Raw genomic sequence first — 11,760 nt, 5'->3', positions numbered from 1 at the left:
TCTGCTTTGGAGGGCAATACGATGAAGAGGAAAGGTATAAACCCTAAACCCTAAACCCTAAACCCTAGACCCTAAACCCTAAACCCTAGGTCTCACGACCCCTACAGTCTCCTTGTGCATGCATGCAGACGACGAAAACCTCTTTGTTTGTTTTATAAACCCTAAACCCTTAGCGCTCTCTTGCAGTGGAGTTGCACATCAAACCCTAAACCCTAAACCCTCAAGTGCCTCCGCATCAAGCTTTAAACCCTAAACCCTAAACCCTCAAGTGCCTCCGCATCAAGCCTTAAACCCTAAACCCTAAACCCTCAAGTGCCTCCTCCCTAAACCCTAAACCCTAGCAGCGTGTTGGCTCCTCTTCCTGTTCAAACCCTCACCCGCACCCATGAGTTTAGCCAGCAGGATCTCCGTAGGGTTTAGGGTTTAGGGTTTAGGGTTTACATTCTCTTTAATGAGTTTATCTTTTCTTGTTTCTGCAGCTGCTTCTCCTCGCCTTGCATGTCGAGGTATTGTTACAAAGGGTTCAATTTGCTTGGGGGCCCCTTGGGGGCCCCCTGGGGCCCCCGTGGATGTTGAGGACATCGGTAGAGACGCAGCAGCAGCAGCAGCAGCAGCAGCAGCAGCAGCAGCGGAGGGGTTTGAAAGCAGCAGCTGCGAATGGGCGGTATTAAAAGGCGTTAGCCTCTCTTTGATTGAGTTGGTGATAGACAAAAAACTAAATACACCTTCAGACTTCTCTGTGACAGACCCTATTCACCTCAACGCACTCGCAACAGTTAGCTGCTGCTACTGCTGCTGCTGCTGATGCTGCTGCTCTTGCTGTTGTTGTTCCAGGACGTGCTGATGCTTGCTGCTTCTGCTCTTGTTGCTGAATGTGCTGCTGCCCTTCGTGTTGCTGCTGCTGCTGCTGCTGCTGTTTGTGCTGCTGCTGCTGCTGCTGCTGTCCTGCTTGCTGCTACTGCTTCTGTTGGTTGTGCCCTTTATGTTTCTGCTGCTGCTGCTGTTATCCTTCTTGCGTTTCTATTTCCATCTGTGCTGCTGCTGCTGCTGCTACGAATTCGCTACAGCCGCCTCTACTACCACTACTACTACTGCTGCTGCTGCTGCTGCTGCTGCTGCTGTTGCTGCTGTGTATTTGTTTAGGAGTTGAGCGTGGAAGCAAGTGGAGGAGGTGCATGCAAAAGTATAGAGTTTAATGATGTGCTAGCAAAAGTAGAGATAGACTTCGTACAGCCTCTACTTGAATTCAATGACCTGTCTAGACAGCTAGCAAACAACCCTTGCAGCACCTGCCACTTAAAGCTGCAGCACCTCACCCTAGCCTCCAAACAAATACAGGTATAAACCCTAAACCCTAAACCCTAAACCCTAAACCCTAAATAACATGTTAACAAGGCCAATGCCCTCTTCCCTTCACCGCTCGCATCAGAGACAGAAAATGTTTCGGGGTTTATCAAAGTTTTATGGTCTACGATTTAGGTTTTAGGGTTTAGGGTTTAGGGTTTAGGGTTTAGGGTTTTGTGCAGCTTGAGGAGGAACGCGGGTATTTGGCGGAGTGTCTGAATGCGCGTTCTTTGGATTTATACCCTGACTTGCAAGCGAGAGAAAGGGTTTTAAGGCGGTTTGGCTTTGTTCATGAAGAAGGCAGACCTACACTGAAGGTCCTTCTATATATACACCAGCACCAGCAGCAGCAGCAGCAGCAGCAGCAGCAGCAGCAAGAGCAGCAGCAGCAGTAGTAGTAGTAGTAGGAGTAGGGGTAGTAGTGGTAGTTACGGGCTTTTGTCTCTTTCTGTCTCTACTTGCGTTTTTACTTCTTTTTTTGTCTCTGTTGATGCATTGAGATGTCTCTTTGTTTATTTCTTTTTGTTGTTTTTCTCTGTCTCTCTTCCTATGTAGCGGTCTCTGTTGCTGCTACTACCTTTCTGCTTAGTTGTCTCCTTTTGTCTCCTTTTGTCTCCTCATGTCTCTTTTTGTGTCTCCTTTTGTCTCCTTTTGTCTCCTTTTGTCTCTTTTTGTGTCTCCTTTTGTCTCCTTTTGTCTCCTTTTGTCTCCTTTTATGTCTCCTTTTACCCTTTCATTGCGTCTCTTTCGCTCCTTACCTTGCCCCCTATTTGCATGCACTTTGCATGCACTTTGCATGCACTTTGCATGCATTTTGCATGCACTTTGCATGCGTTTTGTGTTTGTTGTTTAGGGGCGGGTGGCTTGCCAAGTTGTCTCCGGGGATGAGCTGACGTTGGTTGAGTTTGTCTTTAGGAACGGATTTGAGGTGTCTCTCGTTCTCTTTCTGTCTCCTTTTCTGTCCCTTATTCTCCTTCTGTCTCCTCTGTTGTCTCTATGTCTCCTTTGTCTCTGTCTCTCTGTCTCCTTCTGTCTCCCTGTCCGTCTCTCCGTCTCTTTCTGTCTCCTTTCCTATCTCTTTCTGTCTCCTTCTATCTCCTTTTCTGTCTCTTTGTCTCCTCCCGTCTGCCTGTCTGTCTCTCTGTCTCCTCCTGTCTCCTTTTTGCCTCCTCTTCTGCCTCCTCTTTTGTCTCCTCTTCTTCTCTTCCTGTTTATATTTGTGTCTTTTTTTGTGTCTCCTTTTGTTGTCTCCTCCTGTCTTTCTTGCTGTCTCCTTTTGTCTCCACATGCTGTCTCTTCCTTTCTTCTTGTCTCTTTCTGTCTCATCTCTGTCTCCTCTTAATCTGACTCCTTTTATTTATACTGTCTCCTTTTATACTGTTTGTCTCCTTTTATACTGTCTGTCTCCTTTTATACTGTCTGTCTCCTTTTATACTGTCTGTCTCCTTTTATACTGTCTGTCTCCTTTCCTTTTCAGGGTTTATCTATAGAAGAGATTGCAGCAGTGCTGAGTGCTTTTGTTGGCTGTGATAGAGAAAGAGAGGAGACACCTGCACCCACAGCTAAACTACAAGACGCTCGCATACTAGTAAACCCCACACTGCAGCAGCAGCAGCAGCAGCAGCAGCAGCAGCAGCAGCAGCAACTGCAGTAGCAGCAGCGGCAGCACCAACTGCAGAAGCAGCAGCAGCAGCAGCAGTAGCAGCAACTGCGGTAGCAGCAGCAACTGCAGCCAGAAACAACAGCTGCCAGCTGCAACAGCAGCAGCAGCAACTGCAGCAGCAACTGAAACAGCATCAACTGCAGCAGCAGCAGCAACTGCAGCAGCAGCATTGATGGTTTGCTGCTTGTTTTATTCATAGGCAGAGACAATCCACACCGAGTTGCTGACTGCTCAGAAGCAAGAAGGCCTCCGCGTAGCAGATGAAGACTGGTGGAGACTCTGCAACTTCGATATGGCCCTCGTAGGGTTTAGGGTTTAGGGTTTAGGGTTTAGGGTTTAGGGTTCAAGGGGTAGGGGGTTGGGTTTAGGGCTTAGGGGGTAGGGTATTTAGTCTGTAGGGCTAGGATTCACGGTCTAGGGTTTAGGGTTTAAGGTTCAGGGTTTAGGGTTTAGGGTTTAAGGTTTGGTGCTTATAGTTGAGGGTTTAGGGCTTATGAATTAGGGTTTAGGGTTTAGGGTTTGTTTGCAGGTGGCGTACGAATGGGCCCGGGGAGCGCCGTTTGTGAACGTCATGCGTCTCACCACTTTGCACGTAAGGCAAGGGTTTAGGGTTTAGGGTTTAGGGTTTAGGGTGTGAGACGTAAGGCTCAGGGTTTAGGGTTTAGGGTTTAGGGTGTGAGACGTAGGGCTCAGGGTTTAGGGTTTAGGGTTTTGTTTTGCTGCTTCAGGAAGGCTCCGTTGTGAGAAGCCTCTTGCGGCTGGACGAGCTGTTGCGGAAGGCAAGCTTAGGGTTTAGGGTTTAGGGTTTAGGGTTTAGGGTTTTTAAACCCCAGCAGCACCGCGTGCATGCAGCTGCATCTGTTAGGGCTTAGGGTTTAGGGTTTATCATTTTATTTGTTTTCTTTGCATTTATATTTTAATTTATTGTCTCTCTTGTTTGTTTTTATTTTTATTGTCTCCTTTATTTTATCTTTTGATTTGCTGTCTCCTTTTTATTTTTCTTTGTATTACCTCTCACTTCCTTGTCTATGAGTTCAATTACGTATATATATAGATATATTTTTATTTATTTATTTATTTATTTATTTATTATTTTATCTGTCTGTACAGCTGGGCCAGGCTATGGTGTTAACTGGAAACTTCGAGTTGTCGAGACAGCTGGAGACTGTCTCCTCAAGAATACGCAGAGACATTGTCTTCGCGACTTCTCTCTATCTCCACTAACATATATATATAATACATATATAGAATATATATAGATATATAATATATATATTATATATATATATATATCTATATAATATATATATATACATATAGATTATATATATATAGGTTTCTCAGGTTTCTATGGATATATGTAGTATATAGAAAAAAACATATATAATATATATATGATATATAATATATTATATATATATTATATATATATGTTTATATATTTCTATTTGTATAAGACTGCATCGTAATGCGCACAGATTTGCGCGGACTTCATTTTTATTATTCCGAATTTTTGTATTAACAACAACAGTGAAGATACACCGCAACATTATTATATATATATATATTATATATATATACATATATATTTAAATATATATATATTTATATATATAACTACAGAGATGTATATATATATATATATATATACATCTATAGGCATATCTATAATAGATATACTCGTTTATAGTATCTATATAAATATATATACATATATATACACATATATATATATATATATACATAGTAGATAATCGTAAATAAACAAGTCTCTATCTACGCGCATTAATGTAGATAAATGTATAGTAATAATAATAATTATTATTATTATTAATTAGTATACAATATTCATTATTAATATTATTCTGCACTGTTTATTATTATTATCATTAATACTATTATTAATATTACTATTGTTGTTGTTATTACTATTATTATTATTATTACTATTACTAAATATTATTACTGTTATTATTATTATTGCATAATCTTTTTGTTTCTTGCATTTAATTTCTTCGATTTGTTTGTTTGTTTGTTTGTTGCGTTGGGTTTGTCTATTATTATTTTATATTTTTGTTTTTGTTTTTAAACAATTAAAATGTATTATTAATCGGAAGAACAAACAAAGAGGAGAAAACAAGAATTAGAGTAATATGTTGTTTATAAATAAAGGCGAGATATATAAATATAAAAATATTTGCATGAATTAACAAAGAAAGATATCTCTTTTAGTATAATATTTGCATGCAGACACCGCATGCAGCAGCAGCAAAAGGAGGCAAACAAAACAAAGAGACAAACAAACAACAAACCACAACAAGGAGACAGACAGCAGCAAGGAAGTAGATACACAATCTTCTTCTTAAGGTTTATATAAAAATATATTGTAATAAATATATTTTTATATAATATACGCTAATAATGCACACCCGGACTGCTTAGCCCCTGCTACGCTCCTTTTTTGCTGCTGCTGTTTGCTGCTGCTGCTGTTTGCTGCTGCTACTGTCTGGCGCAGCAGCTGCTGCTGTGTGGTGCAAGAGCTGCTGCTCTTTTTGGTGCTACTGTTTGCTGCTGCTGCTTTTGCTGCTGCTGCAGTGACATGCGCGCTGCTTCTGAGGCGGAGAATAACAATCAGTCGGCCTAGGACAGGCTAAGCCCTAAACCCTAAACCCTAAACCCTAAACCCTAAACCCCTTCTTCCGCTTGCAACTCGGGGAAGTAGAGAGCTGCTGCATCAGGAACAGCAAGACGAGGGCCTCCACAACCCCACAGCGAAAGGAGACACTTAATCATATTTTCTTTAGCGCCCTGCTGCCTTAATTCTTCTGTTATAGAGAGAGGAGACACCCCTGCAAATTGGCATAAATCCTCCTGTAGCATTTGCTGCTGCTGCTGCTGCTGCAACACTTGCTGCTGCTGCTGTTCCTCATTGTCTTGCTGCATCTGCGCCACCTGCAGCTGTGGGAGTTGCTCTTCTAGTTGCTGCTGCCCGGCTAGTGCTTGCTCCTCTATCTGTTGCTTCTGCAGCTGCTGCATTTGCTGCTGCATTTGCTGCTGCATTTGCTGCTGCTGCTGCTGCATTTGCTGCTGCTGCAGTGTTTTTAATACTTCTGCTGGGGCCAGTAGGCTCTGCACTCCAAATGGGTTATTCCCGTTAGAAAGAATCTGATATAATAAAACGCCGAGTTTAACACCGTCATTCTTTATCTGCATGACAACATCTTCTTCTTTCAGAGCACAAAGAGGTGCTGCTTCCTCGGGTGCATTCACTGCAGCAGCAGCAGCAGCAGCAGCATCTGCTCCTGCTCCTGCAGGAGGTGCTGGAGCACCAAGAGGCCGGGCTTCTGAAGCCCCCAAAGTAGAGAAAGGTGATGCTCTAAGAGCTGCAATATCTGCACAAGGTTTTAAATATCCTTGTGCTTCCGTCATTTCTAAATCTGCTAGATACACCTGACCCTGCGGAGACACCACAACTGAATCCAGGGAGACAGCCCCAAAGGAGACACCAGCTGCATGCAGCACACTGAATGCACGCAAAACCCGCATTGCTGCCTGCTGTCTTGCACCACTGCTTAGAAACTGCGGTGTATGTGCATCTGCAGCAGGGGCAGAGCCTGCTGCTGCATGCGCTCGCGCTGGGGATAAAGGAGGTGCATCAATTGCAGCCCGTGAGGGTCCTGCTGCTGCTGCAGCAAACGGAAGTGCTGCTGCTGATTTTATTTGTTTAAGTTCAGAAGAAAGGCTTCTTGGTCCAGAGATCGTGTGGGGAGCGGGGTCGGTGGGATCGGGATCGGCATCGTTGGGATCGAGATCGGCGACGGGATCGGGTGTGGGGTTGGAGCTGCTGAGCAGGTCCTTTAGACTGCATGCATACGGGAACGTGATTGTTGCCTGAGGCGAGAGGATAAAGGAGCCAGCCCAGGCAAAAGGCATTTGAAAAGAAGACATTTGAACGGAAAACAGAGGCAGAAGCAGCGCTGAGCTTGTTGCTGCTGCTGCTGCTGCTGCTGCTGCTGATGCGGAAGCACTCCCGTGCAGCGCGTGTGTCTGCTGCAGCCGCTGCATCAGCATTAACGGCCTCTGAATGTGCTGCCCCGCTGCAGCAGCAACAGTAAGCAGGGAATGCAAAGAGTTGAAGCTATGTTTATGTTTCTTTAAAGGCCCCCAAGCCCCCTGGTGGGCCCCCAAAGACTTGGGGGGGGCCCCCCAGCCAACCCGTAGGTGCAGGGACCCCTCATGCAGCGCACTGAATGGGGGCCTCATTGGGGCCCCTTCAAACACCACAGCCTTTTGAGATACATGAACAAATCGCTTTAACATTATAGGCACATTCTTTAAATGCACAAGACTGTCGTCTGATGTACTCGCTACTTCACCCAGTGTTATTGTATCTAAGAGAGATCCTGATTGTCTACTCAGGTCCGGTACACACAAATACTCTAGCCCGCGAAGACATAGCTCCCCTTCTGCAGGCAAAGCAGGTGCTGCTGCAGAGAAGCGCGCTGCAGCTTCTCCAAGCTCATGCATCGCCGCTTCATTCCTACCTACTCCTGCTGCTGCTGCTGCTGCTTCTGCTGCTGCTCCTGCTGCTGGCTCTCGCACCGCGTACTCCTTATCCTCCGACCAACCAAGTGAACTCCTTACAGGCATCTCACCTGAGGGCCCCAAAACTGGGGGCCCCCAGGGGGGCCCCAGCGCTGCAACGGCACCCTTGCGGCCTCTCATTGACCGCAGCGATTGCTGAAGCTGCTGCATCTGCTGCTGTCGAGAGGTAGAAGTAGGAAAAATAGTAGCAGAGGGAGCAAGGGGCCTGGTGGCTACCCTTGCCTCCGTTCTCTGCTGGCTGCGGCGCGGAAGTGTAAGATACTGCTGTTCTCTTTGCTGGGGCCTTCTGTACGTCTGGTGGGTCTCTAGAGACCTTCCAGCCGCACGGAAAGCTTGCCGAGCCGCTCTAGGGAGCTGACGGCTTGCCTGAAGAAAGGATGCATCTTGATCAGCAGCGACAAACCCGCTGCTGGCTGCCTGTGCAGACGATGTGCATACGCGGAACCCGAGAAGGGAAAGGAGAAGAAAAATAAACTTCATTCCGGTGTTTCTCCTTTTAGAAAAAACGGAAACAACAAAAAATCAAACAAAAAATCAGGCAGGGGAAGTCAGATCGATGAAGCTGCATCTCTCAGGACGACCGATGCTGCCTCTCGAAGAAAACCCCTAAAAAGCAAAGCGTGAGACCTCCTGCGGAATAATATGCAAGTTAAGTGTAAAATGTAAGATATAAATATAAATATTTCAATAATATTTGAAAGAAAGCGGCCTTTCTCGACTCCTCCGGCCGCATTTATTCCCGAAAGGTGCTGACGAGGAACTCGCACGCGGCAGAGCGGTTTCCTCGCCGATTTCTGAGCCAGTTGCCTTCTTTTGAGTCTTTTCGTTCTTCGTTTTAAAATAAGGCTCCGAATCGGGAATTTATTCAAAGAGATCAAAGACAAGTCGTCAACGACAGCTCGATCGCGAAGGCTCGCTCCACTGGACCTCCGCAACCGCGGCCGATTCAGCCGGCACCTGAAACGTGAACAACGGCGTTTTAATCCAAATCATGAATTTGAAACAGTAATGAAATAAACAAGGTATTTATCTTCATTTTACATCTGTTTATGCATTTCAAGGGCGATGTGGTGGAATATTCCTGCAACAAATCGCGTAACGATTCGCACCGGCTGTTGTTCAAGATCGAGAAAGCTGAACATTTCGGGTGTATGCTGAGGTGTCTTCAAGTGCAAGATTCAATAAGCTCCACAGCCTTCATTTTTTAATCATTATTTTTACGTTTACTCCCCCAATTGTTTTGAAGACAGCTTTCCTTTTCTTGATTGCTTCTTGCTGCTGACACACAGGCATTGCTGCTGCTGCTCGCCCCTGTTGAACTCGTTCAAAGTGAAAACAGCTTCATAATTATGTAGGCAGCGGAGCTTCTTCTGAATACTGATCAATTTGGGTTTACTGCAACTAATATGATTGAGGGCGGCAGCTTATTCAAGTGAATTCAAGTAAGAAACAGTAAAAATACGTTTTTTCATGATTTTGCAAATCAGGCCACAGAATGAACGTACTTTAGAATTCACAATGAAAAATTGTATATATTAACTCAAGAACGATGAGGCATTTGAATCCCGTACATGAGAAGCACTCACCGCATACCACTGTGTACGTGCAAAAGACAAACAAAAAGAAAAACCCTTAAATGCTTCCATATATACGCTTTGGGGCCCAGATCAGATAGTTCTTTAGGGTTTAGGGTTTCAGCGAAGCTTCCCTAAACTCTTCGGCGGCCTTCTAAAGCCTGAGAAGGATTTGAACTGTAGAGTTCTGCTGCTGCCTCTCCTCTGGCTGGTGTTGCTGCTGCTGCTGCTACTGCTGATGCTGCTACTTCTACTGCTGCTAATGTTCTTTCTCTGTTTGATGGCCGCAAAGTTGCTGCCTGAACACCCTACAGTGTCTCCTCCATGCATGCGAGTTCTGCTTTCAAGTCAAAGGGTACAGAACATAAGTTTTCTTTGCATTGCATGCGTGCATTCGTACGTCATTGCACACAAGCATACATGCATGCAGTGAGTGCGCCTTGAGCAAGTTAAATATTGAGTAGCATCTCCTTTGCTCTTCTTCTAAGCAAACAGGAAAAGTTCGAAGACTGCAATTTGTCTTTACAAAGACTAAGATAAGAACAACACCAACCTACTCAGCAACAATAATACAAATTTAAGCATGGAGGAGCAACAACACAAACTTATTCGGGCAGCAGCAACAGCAGAACAAAACAATGAAGACCTTTCTCGTTGCTGCGCATAGTTCAAAATACCTTCGTTTGTTTTTTTTGGCTGTACAGCGTGCTTGCTGCGGTGTCTGTACACCCGAGAAACAACTCGCTGCATTCACTGCAAAAAAATAAAACAGAAATAAACGGTGCCTGTCTTGCTGCTGCCACAGCATTGTTGCTGCTACAGCATTGCTGCTGCTGCTGCTGCTGTTCCTGCTGCTGCTGCTGCCGCAGCGCTGCTGCGGCTGTTCCGAAAACAGAAAGCCTGCTGCATCTGTTGGCTGCCTAGCCCGAGCATGCCTCGATGCATGCATGCATGCATACGACATATTTATTTGCTGTCTCCTGTTTTGTTTTCAATGATTCCCTTTTTAACTCCTCTAACATCATATTCAGATCGATCGCATATTTTCGACAAGTCATTGAACTGCACTCTTCCGTCGTCTACTGTCGTTGGGCCACCCATTTTATGCACTCCAGTGTACGTACTCTTATCATCATGAAAGCGAACATTATCTGCTTTTGTTCCTGTTAAGATAGGCCCTTGTGTTCCTTCTGAACGAATTCAACAAACAAGAGAGAGGAAAACAGAAAGAAATGCAACAGAATAAGGTCTACATATAGTGTATACATTAAAAAAAAAGAAACACAATCAAAACCAACAAGCGTTACCTCCATTACACTCTATTACACTTGTTAAATACATAAAAACAAACACACTAATTCTGGAGGCTCTTCGTTCTACTTTGTTTTATATATTTTGTTTCTCTGCACTCTTCTTCTTTACTTTGCTCCGCAGCTCCAACTGTCTGCCTGATTATGTATACTTCATGGGGAAATGGAGGAAGAAAAGTAATTAGAACAAGAAAAGGAGAGGTAAGGAAAGCAAGAGAAACATGAAAAAGAATAAAATGATCATTTAAACAAAGAGAAGGGCAATTTGAACGAGGAGAGAGGAGATGAGCACTTAGAGCAAAACTGACAAGTAAATGCAGTATGAATAAAAGCAACACATAAGAAGAGTATTATATATGTATTGTACTACCAAAGCAATAATTAAAAGTAGTTCATATTATAGGCATACCTTCAGCAAGCTTTGCATGCAGAGCTTCAACTTCAACACCTTTCTTCGCTGCTACTAATCGCAGCGCCTCCTCAAACTCAGCAAATGTTATTTTTTTTGCTCCTTTTGCCTTTACCTTTGTGAATATTAAATCTGCATCAACTCCTGTTACCTTTGAATCCAGAATTTTGCAATCTCGTAGAATTTTCGTGAATGTACGGCCATCCATCTCATCCGCCCCCTTTGTGTACGCGTTAAAGGCATCTTTTAAACTCATTCTAAAGCAGAATACAAACAAACCACAAATAAAAAAACCATTAGGACAATAATTCCACATAATTAACAACAAAACACAAAAAAAACGAGAGGAAACGAAGCCTTCACTCATAAATATGTACGTGTGCATGCATGCATGCATGCATGCAACACGCAAAAAGAAAAGAATACCGGTATACTTTATACATATTTATAAATATATGATGCTCCCATCTCCCTGATATATGCATATAATATATATAATATATACATATACCTATTTGCCTTCAGAAAACGTGAATGCAGAGAGTTGAGCTTCCACGGGGAGTGAGTGGAATAAATAATGCAGTAATTCGTTTGAATTGATTTAATTTATCACTCAATAACAAGAAAAAACTCAACTTATTGTTCTACATATTTAATATCGGGAAATGCAACAGAAACTGGAACTTAACGCCACACACGGACAGAAACGTACAGAGTGCAGATACACCCCAAGATATTCAAATTTAGCAGTTAATTTCAATTTCTTTCCATGAATATTTGAATAAATCCACAAAAATAACTCAAAATATATATAATATTCAAAGAAGACGAAGGAAAGCAGAAAGAAAAGGAGAG

At 43.6% G+C, this 11,760-nt stretch overlaps 3 protein-coding genes across 3 annotated transcripts; 1 reads left to right on the top strand and 2 right to left on the bottom strand.

Moving 5' to 3' along the window:
* Positions 1-21: 21 nt before the first annotated feature.
* On the top strand, positions 22-4,231 carry EAH_00049230 (hypothetical protein, conserved; the record flags this gene model as incomplete). The annotated part of the gene is made up of 10 exons (XM_013391356.1): positions 22-34; positions 480-775; positions 1,144-1,338; positions 1,527-1,661; positions 2,198-2,272; positions 2,822-2,932; positions 3,207-3,308; positions 3,537-3,599; positions 3,736-3,747; positions 4,118-4,231. 10 exons carry the CDS (start codon positions 22-24, stop codon positions 4,229-4,231), a joined length of 1,116 nt encoding a protein of 371 aa, XP_013246810.1.
* Positions 4,232-5,692: 1,461 nt separating this feature from the next.
* EAH_00049220 (hypothetical protein, conserved) lies at positions 5,693-7,657 on the bottom strand (the record flags this gene model as incomplete). Its single annotated transcript, XM_013391355.1, has 1 exon — positions 5,693-7,657. The coding sequence occupies one exon, from the start codon at positions 7,655-7,657 to the stop codon at positions 5,693-5,695; it is 1,965 nt and encodes a 654-aa protein (XP_013246809.1).
* A 2,495-nt stretch (positions 7,658-10,152) lies between these two features.
* Positions 10,153-11,161, bottom strand: EAH_00049210 (hypothetical protein, conserved; the record flags this gene model as incomplete). Its single annotated transcript, XM_013391354.1, has 2 exons — positions 10,153-10,376; positions 10,906-11,161. The coding sequence occupies 2 exons, from the start codon at positions 11,159-11,161 to the stop codon at positions 10,153-10,155; spliced, it is 480 nt and encodes a 159-aa protein (XP_013246808.1).
* Positions 11,162-11,760: the final 599 nt, after the last annotated feature.

Source organism: Eimeria acervulina, genomic scaffold (assembly GCF_000499425.1).
Source record: "Eimeria acervulina Houghton genomic scaffold, Eah_scaff791, whole genome shotgun sequence".
NCBI lineage: Eukaryota > Apicomplexa > Conoidasida > Eucoccidiorida > Eimeriidae > Eimeria > Eimeria acervulina.
Note: the sequence above shows the minus strand (reverse complement) of the source record. Positions and strands in the feature narration are given on the sequence as shown.